Raw genomic sequence first — 27,780 nt, 5'->3', positions numbered from 1 at the left:
CATGAGATGTATGTTGGAGGCTGTAATGCTGACAATGGTCTGCGTGTGAATGAGTAAGGAGACGAGGGGAGAAAAAGAGACAGGGGGAGACCGAATAAAAAGGGGGGGGGGGGTGTTGGTGGGAGGAGAGAGAGTTAGCGGTTACTCAAGCTCTCCAAGAAATATAAGACATATGTACATACTGTAAGGGAGAAGCATGTGGAGGGAGAAGAAGAAGAAGAAGAAGAAGAAGAAGGAAGGGGGGAGGGTTACTGTCGGACACGCTGCGTTGGCTCTGCTTTATCAGCCAACCACTGCTGATCTCGGAGTGATCTCTGGACCCTCTCACGTTGAGCAACAGCAGCTTGAAGGGATCATTGAGACACAAAGACAAGCAAGGGGAGGACATGTGAATGAAAAAAGGGGGAAAAAGCATCTGCAGGCGTGACTTGTGACAGCGCAGAGGGGCGGACGGCAAAAGCAGCGGCGGCACTTGTTCACTTTTTGATGGGAGCGCTCAAGAGAGAGCATAATGGTGGATACAACTTTTGATTTAAAGCTTTTGGGGAGGAGTATGAAAGGTTTCAGGGGCTAAGGGTGGGCTGGTGGGGTATCCAGGAAAGTAATTGTGGTAACAGGCAGTGGAAGGGGACGAGGACTCATGTGAGGCACAGAAGGAATTAAGACGGGGAAAGGCAGTCAGCAAGAAAGCAGAAAAGGAAAGTGGACTTCAACATGGGTGTGAAGAGCAAGGCTGCCTTGGCTATCTTAGTCCTGGTGATCTTCCTCGGCACTCTCTGGCTCCGTGAGTAGTCTTTGTCTCTCTGACCTATGCAACGTACAATAAATCCACACAAGCCCTCCCTTGTTGGCGGGGAGACACTCCTCATCCTGAACGGTTTAAATCATCTGTCAGTCGGCCGTCACATGTTTCAGTGGCTGTAAAACGCCAGCGCCGCTCACGCACATGATCAGCCGAAAACAAATGGAATTTAAAAGATGGAGTTGCTTGATGCGCCATGTCACGGGGGATAAATGGTTTTTGTTATCAAGCGGATACTGAATGATGTTTTGAAGGGGAGAGGAATCTATTTGGGAACTGAATTCAAAACAGTGTTGGGGAAAAAAGCTAATTTATGAAGAAAGGCAATCGTGATAAAATTATACAGTTTTCATAATGACCAAATTGTGACATTGTAATTTAAAGGAAACTTTAGGTTGTGTAAAAATGACAGGCAATACAATACGTTCAATAAAAATTATCTGGTTGCCCGAATAAAAGAATATTATGCTTTCTGTAGCAAAAGATGGTATTGATTTTTTGGGGGAAAATATATATTTTTTTGTAAAAAAGCAAATTTAAATTAATAAAAATTAACATCTCATCACCTTCCATAAAATAACAGCATAAATATTTTTTTCAGAAAACATAAAAAAAAATACATTGATTAAATGACATGCAGCAATAATCGAATGTCAGTAGTAGAATTGAATGGCGGGATCGAGTCTGTTCTAAGCAGAGATGGCCAAGATCATGAGGACATTTTGCGTATGGCAAAATATGACAATATTTGAACAATAAAAGTATTTTTTGGGGGGGTGGATTTATGTAAAACGTTTATTTAAGTTCTGCCATCTAATGGAAGTGCATTTAATAGGTTGTGCTTTCCAATCTTTGCTGGCATGAACAGCTCAAGCAGGATATAATAACAATGCATTTAATTTACAAGCGCCTTTCAAAGCACCCAAGTACACTTTACAATTAAAAGAACAATAAACACCAGAACAATAAAACCCAAAATAAAATGATAAATAATAAAATCTGATTAAAGTAAACTATGAATACAATCTAATTATATTACTTATATAATAATATACTATATTAAAATAATAAAAAATATTACACACACACATTACATTTCAAACAAATGATGTGAAATTGGATATTTTCAATGGGCATACTATCGGGTACCATGTTTTTTTGCATTACTGTAAAGAAATATGCAACCATAAAATTTACACAACTCAATGTATACTACTATTGCAATGTTTTTGTTTTTTTAAATAGAAGAAATTTGGCTGCATTCCCCTTCCAAACAAAAATATGATTTTTTTTCAACTGTCACTTGTTTAGATGGAGGTTTGGATTACCACTGGGATGCTTGTCTAAAAGGTTACAATCAAGTGAAGGAGGTACGTTGACATATTTAACATTTAATGGTCATAATAGGGATTCTGTTTGATTTGAATTGGCTTTTTTTAATCTTGCCCGTATGCACCCTCCCATCTCATTAGCCACACCTGCTGTCCAACAGCAGTGCCTTCGAAGTGTCAGAAGACCCCCAAATCCTAGAGGAGTGCCCCGGACAGACTTTCCAAGTGTCACTGCTACTCACCCATCTGTTGGCATCACCGGCTTTCACATCTGACGTCCTGCTGCAGCCTTATCTGTCCAGCTGGGATGAGCTTGTAAAGTAAGAACAGAAGATAAACGATGTGAATGTGACGCTGTTGTGAAACAATGATCGTGTATGGTCACGACGGAGGTGATAATTCATGTTTGTTGCCTTTCCTCCAGGTTTATGGAGGCTTTAGGCCCCATGGTTGGCCTTATATCAAAAGAGATTGAAACCAAAACCTCAATCATCCGGGAATTGGCCCTTTTGGCTGAGGAAAGCCCCGAAGAAGAGGTGTATCCAGATTTTGTAAACACAGTGAACCCGGAGGCTGGAAAGAAGAATTTGGATCCCTCGGAGCATTCTGGTGCTTACCACTCTGTGCGTTCCATGATCTGGGTGGAGTTGAAACGAGGCTTAGTAGACTTCAACCACCAGACGGACTCCGGATGTCGGACTCTTCTGCGACTGCACCGAGCCCTGCTTTGGCTCAAGCTCTTTCTGGACAAGCTGGCCGAGATCCCCGTCGCGGGTCGACTCAGGAGCCCATCGGATCTGTGCCGCGAGGCTTACAAGACCACCCTGGCCAAGCACCATTCCTGGTTCGTGCGCAGGGCTGCCGAGTTGGCTTTCATCGCCATGCCAGAGAGGGAATTTTTCTTCAGGCTGTTGTGCGTGCAGAATCAGGAGGAGCTGAGCACAGTCCTGGGACGGGTGGTTCGGGCCCTCGGAGTTGTCTATGACAGGACGCAGAAAGCTCTGGAGGAAAACGGCATGCTGGATTTGCCATAAAAGAAAACATTGCCGGTCAGACAGTATCAGTTCTTGTTACCGCATTGACAACTGTGAATCAAGTAAAAAAAAAAAAAATCTTAAATATCATTGAGATTGCGAGCCCTTGGCCATTGTCATGCGCGTCATTCTCAGGCAACAGCAAGTTACAAAATTGTTGCCTCTGAGATGGATAAAAAGAGGTGGATTATATATTTCATTTGTAGTCCACAAATGCAATTTATCATATTTTCCGATGTATAAGGCGCACCCAAAAGCCTTGATTTTGTTCAAAAGATGACCTTGTGCCTCATATGCAGGTGCACCTTATATATGAAGTAATATTGAGCTACAACAGGTCTCGCAACTACTGTCAGCAGCCACTGACTCCATTTTGCCTTGATAGAGGAAGTATAGCATAACCCCGCCTCCTCTGTAGCGCCTTATAATGCGATGTGCCTTATATTCGAAAAACTTTCATATAATTGGATATAACAACGTTTTTTCATTAATTGAAGGTGCACCTTATAGTCAGGTGTGCCTAATATATAGAAAAGGTTTGAAAATACACCATTCATTGGGGGTGCGCCTTATACTCCGGTGCGCCGTAAACACTGGAAAATATGGTAATCCTAACAGGGCGGTTAGACAAGTAGGGATGCACAGTAGAATATATTATCGTCAAGAAAAAAAATGGATTAGACTATGGCAGGTCATGATACATTATGGCAGGTCATGATGCATTTGACCTTTTGGCTTGTAAAGAGAATCTGATGGAAGTTAAGTGCCTTAATATTGCATTTATTCTAATGGCCAGCACGTGGCGACACACAACATAGTGTTTCCCATCCTCTATTGCAGTGGTCCACAACCTTTTTTGCACCACGGACTGGTTTAACGTCAGACAATATTATCACGAACCGGTGGATTTATACAACAAAATAAGATGTTTGTTTTTCACTCATTTTGCTCGCTTACGGTGGGCTAATTTTAGCGGTATGTATCACATGACATAGACAAGCGTTTTGACATGCGTCAATAGTAAATCATAGATGGACGTAATTTGGTAATTTTTCTTTGTATGGAAATTATTTATTCTTCCTGCGCGGCCCGGTACCAAATGACCCACGGATCGGTACCGGTCCGCGGCCCAGGGGTTGGGGACCACTCTCTGCTCTATTGCACCAAGGCGCCAATTTTACATTAGAGGAGCAAATAAATGCACTTTTAAAAGTGTCAAATTTGAAATTCAAACTGCACACAAAGCTTATTTTAACAAATGGCTCAGTTATTGTATCTTCTTCCCATCTAATTTTAAAAATTCTGGCCATCACATTACGTTCCTGGCATGGATCGTTGAACAAACATTTAACTGTGAACAATATTTTGAGGACAAATTCATTGCCTCGGTTACCACTGCACGCTGACCTCGGATGACCGCTCCTCTGCCACACTGGTTGAGAATCGCTGACCTGACCTCTTTACCTTGCAAACATTTTACTAATGAGTTGAAGGTTCATGTTGATCGCTTGAAGTCCAGGATAATATATAACTTCTTGATTAGGCAGGGGGATATAGTGACAGGACCAAATATGTATTTTCCTCATGCTATATTTACGGCAGCTGTGCATACGTTCATGTTTAGATTATTTTTTTCTTCACAACACTAACCTTGACGCTGCAGAAATGCACCAAAGAGACCTTAAAATACATGCTTGGATTGGATTCGATTTGCCTTTATTAGTCTCGCAGTGGAGTGCTTGTCACATTATTAATGTTTAGCCAGTGTTCTGTGTAATCCGGGGGCTTATTTGTAAAACAGATGACAAGCAAAATAACATGAGTTTGTATGAGGGCAAACTTTTTTTTTTTAACTGCCTTGATTTTTAACTATAAATGTTTTTCCTGGAGAGTTAGCACACTACCTCAACTACCTTATTTGAAATGATAAAAAAAAAACGCTAAGACAAGTGGAAATGTAGACAGTTTATGACGCATGTGCACATTATACTTTTATCAATCCGACCGTACGCAGCGATAATATATATATATATGGTGGGTATTACTTTTGCTGGTTTAGCGGGACAATAGTAGCGATCGGCGGTAGCATTGTCATTGGCTACCGGCAGTTGAGACGAACTGGATTTGAGCCAAAATGGCCTTTTTAAGATTGGTTCACAATATATTTTTCCCCGTATAAAACTTGTAGTACGCGTACGTTATTTTACATGATGAAAAAACAACAACATATAAAATATGGGGAAAACATCTAAATTGACAGGTACGCATTCAGCATGTATATATATATGTTCCTTGCCTTCCAACACATCAGATTCGAATGATCATTGGATAGGGGCCTTCGAGGACCAGCATTGGTAAACCTCTGGTCTAAACTGATAAATTAGCACTGGGACGTATTGATTGTGGTTGAAAGATATAGAGAGTTATTTAAAAAAATGACATGCTGGACAAATATGGTGCTTCACTACTGAAGTATTGTGAAGTATTATGTGACAGTATTCTAGATTTTTAATCTGAAGTGATTCCCAATAAAAATAAAGGTGCTTATTTGTTAACATATCCTGCTGAAATATTTGTGGTCACGGCTTCCCTTTTATTGGACGGTGGGTAATAAAATTTCAATCTTGTCTGAAACGTTGATTGGGTTAAAAACGATTGAGGAGCAAATATTTGATTAAGCCCCAAAACATTGTAGTGTTCTCCATGAGACTATTTTAAATCCACAAATACCTCTAAAACCAGGTAATCCGTCCTGTCTGTGTTTTACTTGCTGTGTGCTCTCTCATTCTAAGAAGATGGTGACAGGGCAGACAAAGGTGATGAAAGATCAGAGGAGACCTGCAGCGAGACTTGGCGAGAAAATATAGTGTATCGCCGATGACTTCTGGTGTACGACTTTTAGATATACAACCATGGAAGAAAAAAAAAGTTTATGGTAAGGAAGTTAATAATAGGCCTTCGAACTTTGACCTGTACTTTGCTTGCGTGTCACGGATTCCTCACTAACCTCATTTACAACACTCAATAGTTCACACTATGACATAATAACCGCTAAAAGGTTATCAATAATTACTAACCCTCGATGATCGACAAACCGGTAGTGTGTTCTGGGAGGATTACAGTCAATGAGATTACATTGGATTACACCCACTTGATGTTTGGCATTCGGGGATCCTTTAGAAGAATAAAGGTTCAGAGGCAGAGACCACACTTTTGAGGTTGGTTCCCTTAAATGACCTTTATTAATTCTCTATCTTGTTTTGCGGTAAACATGAGCAAAAATATACATACAGTCAGAGCAAAAAAAATACAAATCCAGAATAGAATTCTCATCCATTTGGGCGAATAAAACTGAGCGGATTCTTCTCTTTGCACCACATTTCTGGGAATAATTTTCTTTGAGCATTGTATAATGAGGAAAGGGGCGAGGGGATTTCTTTTTTTGTGGTTGTTTTGAATTTCTTTAGAAAAAAACTCTCATATACTTTTATCAATATTTTTGGCGTGAACCCATTGTGTCTTTGTCCGAGAAAGGTTTACATATACAGTCTTACTTCTCCATTGCAAAGCTGAAAACCTTAGAAGATGGGGCAAAGTGGAAATTGGAAATGCACGCACACACAGGTAAAAAGTACAAAAACAAACTGAGAGAGCCTTGTCAACCAAATTATTTGCACCATCTGATGAATTGTTAGTGAAAACCATCCACGTGTCTCCAGTTACACGATACAATCCGTGTTGATACATTCTCGAAAATTTACAACAGAACAGCAAAAAATATATTTAGAAATAGATAGTCTGCCACAATATAATACGTTTTCATTCTACTTGCCTTTCGACACGTTACATGACATCCCTTTCCCACAAATCCCATGACCGAAGGGGAATGAAGGATATTGCTATCTGAAAATATCTCCACACTATCAACCGGGGAAACTATAAATGTGTTACTTCCGGGTTGAGTGAACACTGGCGACCGTGACCGGAAAGCGTCATTGAGAGCTTTGAAAGGCGTTTATAAACGAAATGTATTATTCTTATTATTATAAACATTTATAAATGACATGTGTTATTATTACACGGGAGATGAGATAATCTGGACCCTGGCAACAACCCACTTTGTCCACCAGGAGGCACTGTTATGTCTCTGTAAAACATTTGTGCGTACTGTATTTCGATTATGTAAGAGTCGGATCTGTTTATATCACGGCTGTTTTTTACGGATGAAACCGACAGTATCTCCGCACCGCAGCGCACCTTTGCTTTGACCTTTGCTCTCTAACACGACGTTGCGAAAAGAAAACTGAAAGTGGAATGAGGATCTTTGGTTGAAAGAACTCGCCTTCGCATGCAGATGGTTGAAGAAAATTTATTTTCGATAGGGTGTGTCGTATAAAGGATGTTGGATGAATTATTAAGCAATATTGTGGGTTAAATGTACAAATATGGAATGAATGAATGAATGATCCTTGTTTCAATTCTATTTTGGAAGCAATGACAAGGAGGCGGAGCAACAGTGTCGGGCAAAGAAAATTAAGCATGCAGGCTCTGGATTAGCTCAACAGATTAAGAGATTACTGTGAAATTAAGTGTTGCAGCAACATCAGAGAAACGTGCGTCTCATTGAACTGAAAAGTGCGGGAGGGTGGGGTGATACCAAATCTTGGTGGTACAGCTAATATGACGCTTTATTTGCATTAGCTTCATTAAAATGGCCGCGGTTTATTCGGGAAGGTGATTGAGATGCTTGGATTTGAGATCATTTTGGACCAAATACTTTTTCAATGTTGTCGCTGGTATTATGAATAAAAAAAAAACAAGAGCATCTGTAAATTGAACCTACACAAATTATTTTGAAGTGACTTGATTTAGTCATTGAAAAACGCAAACCGGGATGAATTAGGATAAAAAAGGGAATAAACACAAACTATAACTCTTATTAGTATTATATTAACTTCCTTGAAATTGTGTAGATGAATTAAAATCAGTGTCACTAAAAAGCAGAGCAATATAAATTAATATAAATAATCCATTTTAAAAATCTCACAAGTTAATTTAAAGTTAAGTTAAAAATCAGGCTACAAAAAATCTACATATTAATGTGAATACAATATTACCATCAACAGCACTGGAGAAAATGGGATTTAATGGGGTACAATTTGGTCTTTTATAGTCAATGGAAGGTTTGAGCTCCTTCTAAACTAATGGGATGAAGAAAACATATAAATTGGCCCCGTTTTAAACATTCTCACAAATCAACACAAACGCAAATTAGGTGAACTGGAAATAACGCAGGGTTGGATTTTTTGAAATAATGGAAGGAAGACCTTGTAAACTGATCGATGCGGTCAATACATCCGATTACACACTTAGTTTTAAAAATGGGATCAATCATTCATAATATACGGTTTTAATGACTATTGCACAATGCATGCAATTTCCCGACCCGTGGTATGAAATGTATCAATGTACCGAATGTATACGCAAACACTGAAGCCACAAACACACACTTAAAGGTATTCAACTCTTTCTCGTCATCCCGTACAATATGTGTTCGATATCCATCGCTTACGCGGTTGGTCCCTCCTGGTCATCAGTGGTCGTACAGAAACGTTTTTTTTGTTTATATTTTTGTTTGTCACTGAGTGAAGAGCTGATGCATTGGTGACTCCTCCACTCATAGCACAGGAAAGACAATACACACATGCAAAATGGCTTCATCTCAGCATTCACCCATTAAGATATATACGGTTGGAATTGTTTTTTTTTTAGTGCGTCAAGTTAGGCTTGGGGATGGGCAGAGTGATTGTTGCTTTCTGTCATGATTAAAAATTGAGTGTTGACTGATTTTTTTAACATTTGAAAGCAATTGTCGGCAAACGGGGTGCAGTACTAGGCCTTGGCCACCAGCAGCGCTGTTGAAGCAGTTTTAAGAAATCTGCGGCCGAAAGAACCTTTCATCATATTTAAAATATTGATGGTTAATTTAGTTATATGCCTATCGCGATAGTCTAACTCTGAGGTTATGAATAAAAATGACATATTTGCACACTTTTGTATTGATGTGTATCGCGTCTTGAGGAACGCTCTATTTGAGGCAGCAAGGTTGGAGCAGCAATACAGCGGAGTTACTGGTCCTTGCGATCTTTGAAAAACACACGATTATATCCTTCAGATCCCCTTTTCGTTTGTCATGCAGTATCAATAGACATCACCTTGAAATTAATTTTACAGAAACAAATTTGTCCCCAAATTCACAGACAGAAATAATTGCAGGATTACCACCCTTTATTTTGTAGCATTATCTCATCACACCCGGATGGACAAACACTGTCCACTCCGTCTTTAGTTTTGAAGGGTTTGTAAACGGAACTGAAAAAGGGCGGGAATGCTGCAATTGGTTTCTGCGCATGTGCAACATTTCAGAGCATGAAGATTTCAGAGGTGAAAAAAGGCTTTGAAACCTAGTTAATGGTGTTGATCCTCAGCTTGAAAGATACTCGTCCAGCAAACTTGTCTCTTTCGCTTCCGGGCGGAATATTGTTGGCGTTGATCTTGCACTCGATGTTGACGTCTTCGTTGACGGTGATGTTCAGGAACTTTACGGCAACCAAAGGCTGAGAGTAGTTCACCTGGAAATGGTAAATGGTGGACAGGGGAAGCTAACGTTCACTTACACGGGTGATCGGTTACCTTTCAACATAACAAATGAAACAATATCTTGATCCAGGACACCCTTACCTGAGCTTTCTTGCCATAGTAAGGGTAGTACATAAGGTTGAAAGTGCCATTGGGAGGAAAGTACATCAGCTCTCCAATTTTGTCAGTGTCTTCTCTCTGTGGGGGTGAAACAATTTCATGTGTTATGGCCTAAAAATGCTTTTCAGTGTATGTAGGCGAGCGGGGGAAGGTGAACCTCATTAATCTCTCACACTTCTTCACATCTCATTACACAACACACCCATTGTCTCTTTCGACAGTCGATTTAACACACACACACGCACACACACACACACACACACACACACACACACACACACACACACACACACACACACACACACACACACACACACACACACACACACAGAAAAAGGTCCCACTGAGAAGCATAACAATTACAGTCTACTATTGATATATAAACCATACAAATGATAATAAAATATGATACAGTGAAAAGGGGGTATTTAAAAAAAATCTGGATCCTGATGTTTTCTATTTTGTGCAGACAGAATAATAATCAACATAACACTTTTTAGTTGATATATGCATTTGTTGGGTGGATGATGGGATAGATGGTTGGAAAGGATGGATGGAGGGAAGTATAGATGAATGGATGGATGTATGTATGCATGCATGTATGTATGTATGTATGTATGTATGTATGTATGTTGGTAGGTAAGTAGGGATGGATGGATGGATGGATGGATGGATGGATGGATGGATGGATGGATGGATGGAATGGATGGATGTATAGATGAATGGATGGATGTATGTATGCATGCATGCATGCATGCATGCATGCATGTATGTATGTATGTATGTATGTATGTATGTATGTATGTATGTATGTATGTATGTATGTATGTATGTATGTATGTATGTATGTATGTATGTATGTATGTTGGTAGGTAAGTAGGGATGGATGGATGGATGGATGATGGATGGATGGATGGATGGATGGATGGATGGATGGATGGATGGATGGATGGATGGATGGATGGATGGATGATGGATGGATAGAAAGACAATAAAAAGCTTCTAAACACTCACAGGTCTCCACATTAGAGTTGTAATTACACCTACAAAGGGGAATTTGGTAGCTGGTGCTATGTAGAATCAAAGTCGACATTAAAAGTCACTGCATGAGATTCATTCTTACCCATTCATTTTTGCCAACTTTGTACCTCTGATAGTGGGCACATTCACAAGAAAAATAAGTGCATGTCTGTAGTTGTAACACTGTGCCGGACGTGAGCGGTATAATGTCAGCTATTTTGAATTTTTCTGGGTTACCTTTGCGCCACAGGTGATAAAAGGAGCCTGTCCATCCTTTCCTGGCAACATTCCAATCACCTGCAGGGAACGACATACAAGCCTGATTAAAAAATAACTAAGAGGGAGTGATTCATTTAATTATTTATTTGGAACTGGGAATTTGCTTTCCCTCAATCCCAACCCGTTCCACGATCACAGGCACTCCCTGTCTCCTAGCAACATCATCCCTTTCCTTCCTCTCCTCTTTCATACCCGATTCATCTTGATAATGATGCATGGCTTGCCGTCCTGGTATCCATAGTAACGGTCAGAGAGTCCCGAGCAGTCCTGTAGAAAGTCGCGTTTGAATTGACAGGAACGCTTGGGGTTGTTCTTCACGTCGCCGCTGTCCTCCTGCAAGAAGTACTGGTCTGGTTTGCATTCGTCATTTTTCTGTTCCTGGACGCTGCTGTTGTAGGCTGCGGAGAAAAGCCAGGACAAAGCTCTGAAATGCTTTGCAAGGGTTTTGCTTATGAAAAGTGACACGGTAGTAACGGACACTAAAGGAAACATCTCATTAGGTTATTCGCGAAAGAATGTGGGATAATCCGTTCCGGTAAGCTTTCTCGGACATACGTTCCAGGAACGTGTCCAGGGCCTGAGCGTACATGTCCCAACTCTCAGTGTTGTGGGTGTTGTAGACAATCTCAAAAGTCTCATCGGATTTGGGTCGAATCACCATCCCTGCGAGCGTCAGACGAAAAGCAAGATCAGTCACGAAATGTTGCGCCACACACGGTGAACTGTGCATGTGTAGCTGTTATCTCTTGTTAGGATACTGCACCTGGTGTGGTGAGTCTGTCTTGCCAGGTCGGCTTGTGGTCATCCAAAGTCTGCAGCATGACGTACATGGTAAGCGCAAACAGACCAGCCAGGAAGATGTAAAAAACTAAATAGAAGAGAAGGATGAGACCTGCGGACAAAGAAAGGAGTGGATTATTTGACCTTGGGCATGGGGGAAATACAACAATAGAAATGTCAACAACACGTTGAACCGCCATATTTTGTTTCCAACACAGCATTCATTTTGATTGAGTATAAGAAAGCTATTTGCAATTTAAAAAAATGCTAATAAGTTTAGGTGAATATGGGAAACAGAAGACTGCGCCGCTGTGAGAGTGGTCACTGCAAACTCCCCATTGGAAAATATTCAACCAGTTGCCATTATGCATTTATTTTGTTACTTTTTTACTATGACTCTGCATGCTTTTATCACGCCAATTTTTCCCAATGAATTCAACAATAATTTACCAGCAAAACCCAATCTAGAAAAAAAGCAGCAAGCAAACAAAAAAAAAAGTCAACCAATCACTGGGGTGCATCGAATCACATTAACAGATCATGTGCGAAAACATGTCTCCTCCAGTGCCAGCGTTTTTTTGTCATTTTCACTCATATTGCAGCACCCACAGAATATTGAGTTTTAGGACTACATAAACATTATATGCTGTGTAACAAACCTTAGATTCTCTTCTTTCATCAGAAAAAAACAGTTAATTCCTAAATTATATGAGTTTGGGGTTATCTGAGTTTGAAATGGGGGCGGCTGTACAAAAGGCAAATGCTGCCCCCTTGTGGTTGGGGAAAACATTGCCAGAAGTCTGACCAGTGCTTTATCGGCACCCCCCGCATGAAAAACCTAAACCCGAACGCTTTTTTTCAATTCCCGAATAAATTCAGGAATGGCAGTGAATGAGTAAATCTGACGTCACCCTGAGACTGCTCGAAATCACTCGGCGGCAGGCGTAGTTGACATTTTGTCTCCAAATGCACCTTGACTAATCATCCCAGAAGGACTAACTACACAATGACCACATTCAACTTTACTCTGTAAAGTAAGATTGGCACAGTGTACGTATTGCTATCATGTACAGCAGATAAAGCTGCTTTGTGTGAATGACTTCACCAAGTCACAAAGAGCAATTCATATTCTCCCCCATCATGAAAACAATTCATCCTCACACCCCGCCCCCAAATCTGTCTCACTCTCAGGAAGGCCATCTGTTTCTCATTCCATTTATATTACTAATCCCCTCAATTGGCAAAAATCTGATATAATGTTACGCCACTTGGTCCCCGGCCACTGAAGGGCGTTAATTAAAAAGCGATCAAATAGTCGCTCTCCAACCAATTTCATTATAGAGCTGCACTGCAGTGGAGGGAACGCTGCACTGAGAGGGTGGCGAGGAATGGAGGTGGCGGCGGTGGTGGTACAGGAGGTCTTTTAATTAATTAAACACTGCAATGGAGACCGTCATGATGCATATCTGTCCATGCATCAAAAAAGGAATAACGTGGCAATGAAGCAACAGGATGTGACATGATCGCACTTAATTGCCGTTGATAATGCGGAACTCCTTATCAGCGCTAAAATTCAGCAGTTTGTTCAGGAACTGAAATATACACAAATAAATATGTCCGTTGATATTTGTTTATGGGTTTTCCACGAGGTTGAGCTGTTTTAGTTACACGGCAATGTAATGGATTAGAAACGGCTCTCGGTCTGCTCGAGCGAAACGAACTCGCCGTCCATCCTCTTTTCTACTCCTTCGGCTTTGGAAGCATCTGTCTGTGACGTTTCTGTGGCGAGTCTTAAAAATAGCATTTTCTAGTGCACATCCCCCCCATTTTCGGCGCCGACACCTGGGGCCTGCACAGGGTCGCAGCTGAGTGCCTTGACACCCCCCACCCCAAACCCTTCCCCGCCGCCCCCCTTGCCTCTGCTGGATGCCCCCCAGCATGGTTCTCTGGCTCTGCTTCTGCATCGACTCACTGGAATCCGCTACAAAATGTCGAGAGGAGGATATTCAACGGGGGATTCTGGCATATGTGTATCGAGGTGCCTGATTAATTATTTGTATTCAGAGTGAGTGAGAGCGATACTGGATACACGAAAGGCAGAGGCTGACTCATTCCATAAAAAAAGATGATTAGGAGAGAGCAAGGGTGAAATATGAAGGGGAATAGATGGAGCATGGCAGAAAGGGATTTGCAGTCAACCACCCCCCCATCTATACAGCAGTGGCGGACCGTCAAGGCCTGCAAAGCCTTCTCTGCTGGTCTAAAAATATCTGATAAATGTCCATCTTTTGTATGACCGTGTTTGCACATCGATTAGCCGAGGGCGTTTATTAACTGTACTCTAGTGGTGGGCCGTCAGGGCCTGCAAGGCCTTCTCTGCTGGCCTAAAAATACCTGAATCACGGACTGATGTTAATTATATTTTGTCAAGGAATTCTTATAATTCCAAATTGTCTTTGAGCTTCCTTCCATGACTTTTCCCCTGTTGCGCTGCTTCCAGACCTGTGTTTTCGTATTTAAGCATTTAACCAATCACAGCCATCATTTGACCAGGGTCGGAAATCTATCTGGACACCTTCACAATCAGTTCTGCGGAGCTGTCTCATCAAATGTGTCGATGAAACTGTTGCTTTAACCAATCAGATTTCGAGTCTGATCAACATCAGTTTTTGCTAACTATGATTGGCTAGTCACTAGCCAATGCTAGCACACTGTATCGGTAATGAGCTGTATAAGCAAATATATTGGATTGGATTGGATTGGATATGCCTTTATTAGTCTCACAGTGGAGAAATTTACATTTCACAGCAGCAAAGTGAAAGTGAGTTGTGTTGATTTAATAGCAGTTGAGTGGCTGAAGGAGAAGAAATGCATTTGGTTGGTGATTTACTGTTAAAGCCATTTTCAAGATGGACTTTTCAAGAAAAAATGGACATCATTGAGAAAGGTCGGTGCCAGTTATTTCCTGTCTAATGGACTTGTAGTAAAACACACCATAATTTTTTCAGTCTGGATTGATTCAGACGTAGCACTACGGAAGGCCTAGCAATGGAATCCACGGCCTGCCACTGATATACAGTATATCTAAAACCAGCCCGGCGTGTTTAGGTCAAGTCTATGTCGGGATGGTGTTCGGTTTACAGTCGCCCCTCTGCAACAATGATACATAGGAAAGTGTCTCCTTTTCACCTGGCAGTTGAAAGCAAAGCACATGCGGAATTAATGAGCAGGGGGACTGCTGTCCAATGGCTCTTTGAATTCCCTGATCAAACAAACGACACAAGTCTTTGAGGTGTGGTGCTTTTTATGTGCTTTCTTTAAAAACACACGCTTCATTGTGGACTTCCTTTTATATCATGTCCTCGGTCTGCCATTTTTTTGGGAGGGGGGGGCAGCTGCTCATGCCACATCAATGCCATTTCCGTCATTAAGTCTTTAGTAGGGGTTTCGAATATCTTCAATAAAAAGACAATTCATGGCGTATTTACATCCATGTGCTTAGGATTTAATATAGTTTGATTGGATAGGGGAAAGCTCTGTTTGAGTGGATATGATGTCATTTTTGTCTTCAGCTTTGTCAATAAACTTTCAGGACTTTCGATGTGCCATTTTGTTCAAAGTGATTCCACATGTATATTTTAGGGCTGTGAATCCGTCCAATTAAAGACGATTCTCTATGCATCTCGATCCACGGAGTGTGATACGAATGAAGGATGGTTTATTATTATAAAGTGGAACGATTTGAGTCAGTATTCCGATTTGATAGGGGCAAGTTTGTTGCAATAAATTTCTTGTTGTGGTTTTACAATTTGGCATGAGCAGTTTTTTAAATGTGGAATTTCGCTCAAAGGCGTTATATTGCAAGCTGTGGGCATGTGGGTCTCTACGATTCGGTATGTCTCGATATATTTTGACGTGGCCTGATTTGAGTCCATGTACTCAAATAGTTGAAAAGAAAATCAAGTGATAGGCTCGATAAATTTATTGCAACTCTGAACAATCCAGGATGTACTCATGTTTGCGACATCAAGCTTGACGCCGTACCTTCGATAATTATCCGGGTGAACATGCAAGGAGGATGAACTGCTCAAAAAGAAATTAACTAATTCACTGCCATTCACAAAGTTATTTGGGAATTGAAAATATGACGTAGAGTGCCATTCCTGAATTTGTTCGGATTTTGTTTGTTTTTTTGTTTGGGTGCCGATAAAGTGCTGGCCATGGCCTCTGTTTTTTTTTCCTTTCCACAGGGGAGCAGCATTTCTATTTTTTCCATGTTGTTCCAGCTTCAGCTGTTGTTAAAGCCCGATATCAACCAATATGTATAGATTGCATTGTATTTTGGACAGCTGCCCTTATTTCAAGCTCATATAACTCCAGACCCAAATAATTTAGGAATTAACTTTTTTTTCTGATGAAAAATGAGTTTCAGGTTTCTTACGCTCTATTGAATGTTTATGTAGTCCTAAAACTCAATATTCTGTGGGTCCTGGAATTCAAGTGACAATGACAAAAACCCTGGCACTAGACATATTTTTGCACGTCTGGCAGTGAATAATTTAAGAAACAAGTTGAGAGTCTTTAAACCAAAGATGTGCGTGGTTAGAAAGCGTGCTAAAAGGTGAAAAGCTCAGTCAAGGTGGGTTCCATGTAGTACCTAACTACCAAAATAGCTCAATTAGGCGGCCTTAAGCGAGCACAGCTTAAAAAGGCCTCAAGATCTAAAAGCACCTGGGACACACTGAGCTGGATTAACTGGCACAGCGCCGGAACATTCCAACAAATTCAAGCTGCGATGAATCCGAGAGTTGTGTCAAATCCGTTTTTGGTGGAAAGAACGTGATTATGGTTAAACTCTTGCTGTCATTAAAAAAAAAATGATTAAACAAACCATGATTTGCAGTGATGCAAATGTCGTCCGTCCTTAGATTACATTTAAATCCCTCACAATGGGCCGGGTCAGATAGGAGATGGTACAAAGAGCATTTGGCACTTGGCTTTACTCAGATTATAATTTTCCAATGTCATTTTAAAGGATCCGGATGCACTACCGGTTAATTGGGAGAAACTTTGACACTGATGGCTAGAATGCTTATACTGTCTTGAACTTGCGGTTTTGTCATTGCCTTTCTTCAAATTGGATTTGAGTCACTTTTTCAGTTTGTACCCCAGCTAACTTGTGACATCACACAGACATGCAATTCTTACTAATGTCCAACTTGATCGAGCCAAAAGTGAGTCTTCCCCCAAACGGACGATGACGCGCGCTCTTTGCAACAAGCCTGAAACCTGTTCCTTGCAGAGCGTGCCGCCCAGTGGGCCAAAGCACATTTTAATCTTGTAAAATATTTACCAGATGCACCATATGCCTCCACCCTTATGCTCAGCGCATTGCGCAATGGAAAACGTGCTGTAAATTAATTAATAAATCAAACAAAATTGAAATAACCGGCGGCAAGCCGTACTTATACAGCATCGGAGTGTGATGAGCAGCTGCCCGACACTTCCGAATTGCAAGGAAAAAGCCGCGAAAAGACATCAGATATGGAATGAGTAGCACGGCTCCATGTTTGCTGCATTGCTGTGGCTGTGTTACTGGACAGTACAGTACTCACCCCAGCTGCTGGCTGTCCTGCCCAGAAACTCCCTCGTCCTCGGGTTCCAAATGTACTCCTTCCATTGGCCTTTTTCTGCATCCTTGGCCATTTTACTGTACAAGAGAAAACCCTTAAAAAAAGAAACTGGAGAAAATGCACCCCAATGCAACCAGGGAAGAAATTAGGGGGAAACGAGCAGCCCTTTTTGGAGTGGTGGAGGTGCTGAAATTGCTGCAAAATACATAAAAGAGAAGCCTATCGAGGGATGGAAGAAGGGGAGCCTAAAAGTAAGAGGTAGCCCGGTCCGAGTGAGTGTCCTCCCCCCCAGCTCTTCTCTTCATGCCGCAGAGTTTTGATGAGTGCTGCAGAAATCTAGTGATACTGCGGTAAAGCGCACCCCCGCCCTCTTCTCTCAGCCTCCAAAGGCTCCCACCAAGCTGCTAACCTCCCCTACCTTCCTCCCTCCTTCCCTGAGCAGTGAGCCGAGCCAATCATCTGCAACCTCCCCCCTCAAGCAGCCCACTTCCCTCAAGCATCCTGCCATGTGAAAGACAAGTCTGTGAGCAAATGCTGACTGGTCACCTCTCTTACGTCATCAGAAAAGGAAGGATACACCGCTCTCCTAAATATATACCGTGTATAAGGCGCACCCAAAAGCCTTTATTGCCTTCAAAAGATGATCCAATGCCTTATCCTTGAAGTCACAACAGGTCTCGAAAACTATACTCTCAGCAGCCACTGACTCCATTTTACCGTGAAGAAGACGTAGCGTGTAACCCGAACTGTTGCGCCTTATAATTCGCTGTGCCTTATATTTGGAAAGCTTTTATATATTTCTATACAGTGATACCTTGGTTTACGAAACCCTTGGCTTACAAACTTTTCGGTTTCCGAATGTTACATTTATGAAAAATTTACATTGGCATACGAACTTTACCTTGGCATATGAACTTTTTTCATACAAGGAGCTGCCTCAATGAGTGATGCGTCGTTAGCGAACCAGCCCGTTTTAACAACAAAATGGAAGCTGACTGTTCTTGTCCTCTATTCCCCGCCCCCAGTCTTCGGTTAAAGCCACGTGATTGGTCAAGAACGCAGCAGTGAGGGGGGGGGGGGGGTGGTTTAAACATTAAAGAGACAGGCAGACGACAGTGAGAGTTTCAACTTTGATGGTTCAAAGGCAGAGTGTAGACTGCAAGGTTAAAATATCCCATCAATCAGACTCCACAAATAACCCGCACAAGCCATCTGTACACTTGATGCAAAAAGCTGTCAACCCAGCTAAACAGACCACAATTGATGAGGAACTAGATACATTTATCACAGAGAAAGCACCTACAAGGGATCATTCCTCAAGATGGTGAAAGAAAAAGGCTACGTTCCTCATCAAGTGTTTAATGCTGATGAAGCCGGCCACTCCATTCCATCAAGCCATCAAGGACCATCACAAAGGTCAATAAAACGACTTTATTATAGAGTACAGTATATTTCTTTAATTATAATACCATAGCAGCACAATTATTATACATAAAATGAGGTATATTTCATGTAGTTTTAAGGCTTAGAAAATTAGAAAGTAGAAAATTACGTTTTAATAATTATGTTTTAGGGGAACAGAGTATTCTCATTTTAATGGTTTCCTATGGGAAATTAATTTTTGGGATACACACTTTTCGCCTTACACACTGTCTGGGAACCAATTAAGTTCGTAAGCGAAGGTATCACTGTATTTGGAAAACCTTTTTCATTCATTGAAGATGCGCCTTATAGTCAGATGTGTCTTATATGTGGAAAAAGTTTGACATTCATTGGGGGTGCGCTTTATACTGCAGTGCGCCTTGTACGCCGGAAAATATGGTATATACGTTGGTAAATATTTATGAGGAATAAAATTTTTAAGAAAAGCATCATTCAATACTGTTTTTTTTTCCCAAAACGACCATTCATGAATAAACCTGCATTTACCATTAACTCTAATTCTTCAATGTTGCATTTGCGTATCGGGAAGCTTCATTTTCATTCTACCGCTGTGTTATTTACAGTATTTGATAATCGATACAGGCTACATTTCCCAATGAATAACAATAATAATAATAGTAATAATAATAATAACAATTTGTTCGGGTTTTGTTTTTTCATGCTCAGGTGCCAATAAAGCGCTGGCCATGGCTTCTGGCAATATTTTTCTTTTCCACAAGAGGGCAGCATTTCCTTTATTTCCATGTTAGCGCTTTGTTTTAGCTCCAGCTGTTGTTAAAGCGCTATATAAACCAATATGTTTGGATTGCATTGTATCTGGAACAGCCGCCCTCAATTCAAGCTCATGTAACTCCAGACCCATAGAATTTAGGAATTAACTCTGATGAAAGAAGAGAGTCTGAGGTTTCTTACAATGTATTGACTGTTGATGTAGCCCTAAAACTCAATATTCTGTGGTTACTGGAATTCAAGTGACAATGACAAAAACACATTTTTGCACATGTCTGGCAGTGAATGAGTTAATCCATGACTGCTTTGTAAATGATCCATTTTGATGTCACTTTGGGAATGCCATTTACCATTCAAGCACAAAAGAGATATTTCTCAATAAAGCTCATTAATTACCGTAAGAGGGAAGTCTTTTTCTTTCCAATTTGCCACCGCAGATCATCATTGAGGCTTATTCAAGCCTGTAATAGAGCGAGAGGGGCTGGGGGTTGAATGACAACCCAAATCTATGCCTGAACCCACGGGAGTAAATGACCTTTAAACTCAACATGCTGGTGGAACAAAATAGTCCAATTTTTGGCCATTTCTGTCATTTCACACCATTTTGTGCTATTTGTGATCATATAAAGATAATAATAGATAACAAACATCAAGGAAAGTGTTGTAGCGGGGTGTTTTTTTTTTTTGGATGGATCCACACCATAAGCAGTGCAGAGTGTACTGTGCCCTCACTTGGAAGATTTGGGTGCTGCAACGTGCGCTGCAGCAGTGCATTGGAACGCATTGTCTGCTCTCAACTCACATTTGCAGCCAAAGATGGATATAAAGGGGTGACAAAAATGTCAGGTTTTCTTTGTAAAGTTCATAATATAAAATTTATTTGAATGACAATATCAATGCAAATATAGCACTACAGTGATTTCCAAGGTACACCGTATCTTACCATATCAATATAGTATGGCACTCATATAATGGCCACTGTTTTAGTAGACACACAAAACCAACAGCTTCTGTAAACTAGTTCTGGAAACGGTTCCTAGTTTCGTTATTAGGCGGTGGAAAAGGAACCGTAGTAACGTGATTTGTTGGTATTATAAATTAAGTTGGGCACAATATTAAAGGTAATCTGATTATTTTTTTGTGGGTTAAGAGTCTCTACATGCATTGCACTTGCCCATTTTTCTTCACCCTGGCTTGACATTGTTGAAAATTTGATGCCAATTGTAAACAAAAAAAAGTAAATAAATCAAGAACATGCGCAGGCGAAACTAACACAAAGGCCAAGCAGTGACTCTCCAACATTTAGGTAGGTCTTCTTCTCACGAGGGGGAGGGGGACATTTTGGTGCTAACTATCAAAAACAACCACCATCAAGAGACATTCAAACGCCTTATACTTTTACAGAAGGACTCAAGTGCAGTTCACGTAGCTTTCCGAGAATAAAAAAAAAATTATGAATTTGACAATATGCACAAGAATATTAACCACGTGGTCTCACGACCACACGTGAATGAACAACATCAGTAGTTTTGAGATAGCAGACAAGTTGTTGAACTCAATGAAGATTATTGTAAAAAAATGCATGAATGAAACTGATCTTAAAGGGAATCTTGCATAAATAAACGGTTGGACTGCGCCTTAAATTCGAGGGCCTTTACTGATTATTAGAACTTTTAAGTAATGCAAGGACCAGTTGCAGCAGATAAAATACTCATAGAAAAACAAGTGAACAGAGTTTATACAGTCTATGCTACATAAGATGTATTGATTACAAGTATGAAAATGGAAAGAATTGCTACATTTTCAATACACTTGTACATATCTATTTACAGTACATGAGGGGTTGATTTTTTTCCCCCAAAGTGTTGCGCAGATTGTTCCAGCATTCTGTTTTGATCAACACCCGTCGTCCTTTTAGTTTGTACCACATTGGACAGAACTCAATGAGCTTCATGGATGATTTCTTTTTTTTTTTTGTACCCTTTCGTTTCTAGCGAAACGTGACTCGACGCGCCGCGTTGTGAAAAAAAAGCAACTTTGTACAACCATGTGTTACCATAGTGAAGTTCTGCTCTATGTAAAATTCAAACATGATTTTTCTCTACACAATATTTGTACAGCACTGTATGCCTATTGTGACATGCAGAGGATGACACAGTAAATATGACTCATTCAAGTCTTAAGATATGTAACGTTAATAGGCTAGAAGTCGAGTTATGTCGCTTCCCCACACTGGGAGCATATTGCTATAAAATTGCCCCTCTAGACCCCCCACCCTCTGAAAAAAAAATGTCGCGAAAGTTACTTGATTTACAAATATTATGCGAACAGATAGAGTAGGTAGCTTTTACACCTCAGCAATATTATTTGCATCCACGACAACAATCTACTGATACCAAGACATCTCGTATGCATTGACAAATTTCAAGGAACACTTCAATAACTTCACGACGAGTCTTACGTGTGCTCATCCACAGGACATGACACGTTGGGCTCATGTTGCTCTTCTCTGACTGGTGCCTTTGTTTAATTCTCTGTGCATTAGAGAGACAGAAAAAATGAAATCTATGCGTCAAGTAGTCAGGAGGAAATTTGGCAATTGGGATATTACCCTATCAGGCTGTTGGCAATTAGAACCAGAAATGTTTTTTTTTTTTTTAATGAAGAAGGTCAGACTTGTATGATTAGGGTCCCTGTTTGATCTGGTGATTGACAGATTGAAGGACGAGGTCAGACAGGATGCACGGCGGGTGCAAGAGGGTGCATGGGTGTGGGTTTGAGTGACCGGAAGAGGCTGGCGGGATGACGACTTCATGGTCTTGGGAAAGGGGGACCTGGGGTGATTGTGGAACAAGAGCTGAACAACTGAGCAAAGTGTCAAAAGACGCAGCGGTATAAGCATGTCGACGGCAAAGAGGAAGACAAAAAAGAGATGTGAAATGGATGTGATGAGGGAAGACTTGCAAATAGTTGGGAGTGATAGTAGACAATGCAGAGAGAAAGAAAATTCGCCAAAAGGGAAAGATGAAGATTGGAATCCCTGTTTGTCGTTCTGCGCTCACCTTTGCCCCCTATCTGTCACCAGAGTGGTGCAAACGTGACCTAAAAGGCTGACCCCGCGTCTAATGATACGACCCCCCACCCCCTTGCCATCTCAGCCTTGTCTCTAATCAGCACTGTTGTCACCGTCCTCCTGTCAGATCGCCGTGTCCCACACCACGGCCTGCGGCCTTTGGCAAGGCGGCGTGCCAGTCTTACGAGGCTCAGGTGTCCGTCTCCAGCTAGGGAGGATGGGCATGCTGTCCTGTTTGCACAGGCTTTTATCAGGGCGTCGGTGGGCCTTGATCTCTTTGCAGAGGCAGCGTTTGCGCTCGATGACTTCCAGCAACTTGCCGTCTCTCTGGGTTTGCGCTGACGATGAGGCGGCGCTGGCGCTGGCGCCGGCGCCGGCGGGCTGACCCTGCACCAACTGGGCGAGCTGCTGGAACTGCAGCTGCAGGTGGTGCTGTTGCTGGAGCTGTTGGAGCTGCTGCTTTAACTGCAACTGCTGCTGGTGGAGTTGCAGCTGCTGCTGCTGACGGGAGACGCTGGGACTGTTGGGGCTGCAGGAGGCTTGCGGCTGCGTCTGGCCGTGCAGCTAATGGCATAAAAAAAGGAAAAGGTAATGCGTGAGCAGAGGTCAGCTGACCAACCGCTTCCTGCTACAAGAGTGAGATCCCCTTCATCAATCATATGAACTCAATCACTGCCATTCACAAATTTATTCTGGAATTAAAAATATGACGAAGAGCGCAATTCCCAAATTTGTTAGTGCTTGGGTGCCGATAAAGCGCTGGCCATGGCCTCTGGCATTTTTTTTTTTTTTTCCACAAGGGGCATCATTTCCTTTTTTTCCAGCTTCAGCTGTTGTTTCACAACACTATAGACCAATATGGATGTATTGCATTGCATTTAGGACAGTTTCCATCATTTCAAGCTCATATAACTCCAGACCCATCGAATTTAGGAATTAACTTTGTTTTCTGATGAAAGAAGATAGTCTAAGGTTTCTAACGCTGTATTGAATGTTTATGTCGTCCTAAAACTCAATATTCTGTGGGTTCTGGAATTCAAGTGACAATGACAAAAACCCTGGCAGTGGAGTGAACACATTTTTACACGTCTGGCAGTTGAGTGAGTTAAAAAAAATCATGAGAATGAAAATAAATATATTTTCAATTCTTAAGAGACAAATTTTCACATGTGTCACAAGTGTGACACTTTATTCAACTTTGTTTTATTTGCATTTGGAATTCAAGGTAAATATTGTGCCCTTTTCCCAACACTAATTTTCTTGTATACGACAGAAATTACCTAGGCACAGTGACGTGCAGTCAGGGGAGGCGAAATATTTCTTTTGCGAAATATTTCTTCTGTACTTATTTAACAATTTTTGTGTTTCCTGTACAAACTTTTTTTGTATGCGGTACACATCTAAAAATGTGCAAAAATGGTACAGAATATGGCCAAATACGGCCGGTTGACAGGTATGTGAAGGACTCCTCGAAAAGGTCCTAAAAAGTGACTACCGCCAACAATCTGCTGGCCACCTGCCAATCACAGCTGCAGTTCCTCCTCGGATCCACCAGGATGTAGCACCACTTCATCTGTTCATGTCTAAGCACCAGCCAACCAGACGCATGCAGACCGTCTCCGCAGCACTCTCCAAACGCGTCAGCACTTACTATGCGGCCAGAATCCAGCGAAACACATTACAGGAAAACTGCAGCTCACCACACTAAAACCTTCCATTCCGCTATTTTTCCACACACCGGGATGCTTACGTGGGAGCTTGCGTCATGTACCTGCTCTTATTGTTCCGTGGGCATATCTATGAGCTATAAATAAACCGGTAGGAGCATTGTCACTAAAAGGAGGGGAGGCAATAACGAGGACAATATTAATGCTCACTCCGAAATGAGCCCTGAATGAAGTTAATCGAGTCGAGAGTTATAAGACCGGCTAGCATCAATTCACCTGATTGAAGGCTTCTCGTGCTGGTAGACTGCTTTGTCTCTGGACGTCTCCTCCGCCCACCTGTCTCACACCAGCAGCAGAGGAGGAACGGCCCAGCCGCCCCACTTCTGCAAAGACACCATTGTTATGTGGCGTGACTGCTAATGAGAACAGTGGAATATCACTTTTTTTTTTAAATTTAACACATAAGGGTGCAAATGTTTGGGTGAAATCACCTGGGCTGTACATTGTGTTCGATCTGTGTATACAGCTCGGGCAATACAGTATACATTCTAGGAGATGAAGAAGGCGGAGTGTAACTGCCACCAATATTGAGTCATTGGTTGCCATTACAACAAAAATCAAATGTTTTTTTGGCTTGTTGTTTTGTAAAGTTAGTTAATGTTTCTATGTGAATCTTTGTAGAGTATTTATGTTTTTTTCTTAAAATCCTCTTCATTACTTTATTTGGGATACTTTGTCATGATCACTTCCGATTCCGTCTTACATGTTTTGATGTGCGAGAGAAATCGCTAGAGAGACGGAACTAGACAAATTACAAGACAAATCGTCAGCGAAAGAGAACGATAAGTCTACAACATCATTAAAGTTTGTCTACTTTTGGTTTACAGGGTGCACACGGTACGTTATTAATTTGCTTATTAACTGTATGTCTTGTCGAACATAGTGTAGTAATGTTGTAATGTTACAGCACTCTGCAATGCTACACTGGATCACGTCAGGGTCACCAGTGAAGCAGTAGAGGAAGGAGCACACACACGACTGACTGTAGCACAGTGGTGTCAAACTCATATTTGTCGCGGGCCGCATCGTAGTTACGCTTTCCTTTGGAGGGCCATTATGAATTTTGGGAAAACATATACATGTTTCATCATCTCCACATTGTATATACATAGCTCACAATGAAATAATGAATAACTAGTTTTAAAATTTGAAGTAAAAAATAATGACTGTTTTTGTGGTTTACATGGAACAATTGGAAATTTTGGTTCGGACTTTAACAAGCATCATGGAATTGCACCAGTTAGATTTGCTTTCGCGGGCCGAATAAAATGATGTGGCAGGCCGGATTAGGCCCCCGGGCCTTGACTTTGACACCTGTGCTGTAGCACGTCTTTATTCCAACTGCTAACAAGTGGATCTAAACAAGCATTGCAAAGTGCTGTAAAACAACCTTAACTTAAACACGCCCCCTTCTGTATCCTTGCTGGGTGAGAGGCATGCTCCTAGTGCCCGCTACAATTGTTTTAAATGTGTAACGCTTGTTCCGAGACGTTACACATTTACAAATTGACCACGAGGCTACAAATGTGTTTTACTTTTCACAGTGTTCCACAATAAAGTTTTGGACATCAGTACGAGGCGTCAACCTTGACCGGGGTAGATACACGGAGTATAATTCTACAAACACCATTGTTAAGTTATCATTGGCATCAGTAATGTGACATGTTCACAAATCGGAACTCGACACAGAATAGAACGCGGAGGAAATCATTATTGCTTCTAAAACCAAATTTTTCTAAGTATTAGATGCTGAGGGGTCACAAAAAAAAGGAATGGCGGACGGCAAGTGAACCGAGTGCTGTATGTTGGACACCATTTGGGGTCCGGCATCTCAAGCGTAATGTATGATGTCCGTCAAATGACACAGATTGAAAGCAATGATTGACAATAGAGGTCCCACTCTATTTGCTTCTTCTTCCGTTTCAATGTTAAAGCACTAAAATGAGAATGATGTGCGTGCGCAGGAGTTTTTATGGAAGGTGTGTTTTTCTGGTTGGTGTCGGCAATGAAAGCTTTCTCAAGGTAAGGGGCATGTCAGTGTGAGGAGAAAAGCCTCGCTTAAAAATGCAGTGAATGACAAAGATACCCGGCGGCTTTGGCTTTTACGGCAGATGAAAGATTTGCCACTTGTCTAATTCTCCATGAAATTACGGTGGTGTCAAGTTTTCATTTGAGGGCAAAAAAAAAGCGGAAGAAACAAACCACAGTGTAGACGTGAAAACAGCTGATGTCATTTGGGATTCGGTTTTCAGATCTTATGATGAGACACATTACCCACCTCCGTTGCGACAGGCAGGGAACGTCTGACAGGGAAGAGGAATCCCGACTCTGGGCAATGCTCTGAATCCTGGGTTGCTGTCTGCCCCCAGCAGCGACTCACAATGACCGAGGGTCCGACTTGCGGCCCCACTATAGTGCACTGGGATGCTCGAGGGGCCTCCTCGGAACCCCATTCCCAACTCTTCCTTGTCCATCCTTAATAAGGCATCGGCGCTGCCATTCCATGTCCGTCCTTCTTCTTCTGGGATGGGGGAGATTGAGTGAATGATTAATTAAAGACTGTTTGACTTTTATGAAAATTGTTATTCTACTTTGCTGAGTGTAAGCCTTGATTTTAATCTGTTGGATGTGGAAAAAAGCACTCTATTTAACCCGTACGTTTTATACTTATACTCATCCTATCAAACAAAACTTTGCTGCTGTGAAAAGTAAATTTCTCCACTGTGAGACTAAAAAAGGCATATCCAATCCAATCCAATCCAAAAATGGCGCTTTGGAGTTGTCAGATTGTTACAAGATCTCTGCCACATGGTCAATTTAGAGCTGAGTCCCTTCCCGGGGGAGATGTGCAGAAAACTCGATGCTAAAAAGTAAAGTGAAGTGAAGTGAGAGGGACAACTAAATGGGACTGAAAGATTTAACCTTGAACTTGATGTTTGTCTGTCACTCGCCAACAAGGGAAACCATCGACTGTTTGAAAACTAAAGTTGCTTGTTTTATTTCAAACTTAATTTCAAATGTGAATGATGCAAGGCAAACTCCATCTGAGACATCAGTGATCCCAATCTCATTTTCTATTCCAGCTATTTAAAAATAACCCTGTTACATTTTGAACTCATTCACTGCCATTCACTAATTCATTTGGAAATTGGAAATACAGTAAAGTTTCG

The 27,780-nt window shown here is 41.4% G+C and overlaps 3 protein-coding genes across 5 annotated transcripts in view; 1 reads left to right on the top strand and 2 right to left on the bottom strand.

Annotated features, from left to right (window-relative positions):
* The first annotated feature begins 207 nt into the window (after positions 1-207).
* gltpd2b (glycolipid transfer protein domain containing 2b) lies at positions 208-5,726 on the top strand. Its single transcript, XM_089017739.1, has 4 exons — positions 208-784; positions 2,114-2,172; positions 2,275-2,453; positions 2,558-5,726. The coding sequence occupies exons 1-4, from the start codon at positions 715-717 to the stop codon at positions 3,165-3,167; spliced, it is 918 nt and encodes a 305-aa protein (XP_088873865.1). The 5' UTR covers positions 208-714; the 3' UTR covers positions 3,168-5,726.
* A 641-nt stretch (positions 5,727-6,367) lies between these two features.
* Positions 6,368-18,055, bottom strand: atp1b2b (ATPase Na+/K+ transporting subunit beta 2b). 2 transcript variants are annotated; one of them, XM_089017740.1, is made up of 8 exons: positions 17,621-18,055; positions 11,989-12,117; positions 11,781-11,888; positions 11,418-11,623; positions 11,184-11,243; positions 11,050-11,076; positions 9,909-10,004; positions 6,368-9,799 (listed from the first exon to the last, which is right to left on the bottom strand). In XM_089017740.1, the coding sequence occupies exons 1-8, from the start codon at positions 17,709-17,711 to the stop codon at positions 9,632-9,634; spliced, it is 885 nt and encodes a 294-aa protein (XP_088873866.1). In that variant the 5' UTR covers positions 17,712-18,055; the 3' UTR covers positions 6,368-9,631. The 2 variants fall into 2 exon arrangements, with proteins under 2 accessions (XP_088873866.1, XP_088873867.1); XM_089017741.1 differs by lacking the exon at positions 11,050-11,076 and having other exon boundaries at positions 17,621-18,054.
* A 2,451-nt stretch (positions 18,056-20,506) lies between these two features.
* nyap1 (neuronal tyrosine phosphorylated phosphoinositide-3-kinase adaptor 1) overlaps positions 20,507-27,780 on the bottom strand; it is a 35,812-nt gene continuing 28,538 nt past the window's right edge. For both annotated transcript variants that reach the window (XM_089017735.1, XM_089017736.1), the window contains 3 exons: positions 26,889-27,131; positions 24,827-24,933; positions 20,507-23,447 (listed from right to left, as the gene is read on the bottom strand). In XM_089017735.1, the coding sequence (XP_088873861.1) occupies positions 23,007-23,447; positions 24,827-24,933; positions 26,889-27,131 (791 nt within the window). In that variant the 3' untranslated portion in view covers positions 20,507-23,006. The remainder of the gene's footprint in view (positions 23,448-24,826; positions 24,934-26,888; positions 27,132-27,780) is intronic.

The sequence above is a fragment of the Hippocampus bargibanti genome, linkage group LG16 (assembly GCF_051943395.1).
Source record: "Hippocampus bargibanti isolate YZ-2025 linkage group LG16, ASM5194339v1, whole genome shotgun sequence".
In the NCBI taxonomy this organism is placed as follows: domain Eukaryota; kingdom Metazoa; phylum Chordata; class Actinopteri; order Syngnathiformes; family Syngnathidae; genus Hippocampus; species Hippocampus bargibanti.
Note: the sequence above shows the minus strand (reverse complement) of the source record. Positions and strands in the feature narration are given on the sequence as shown.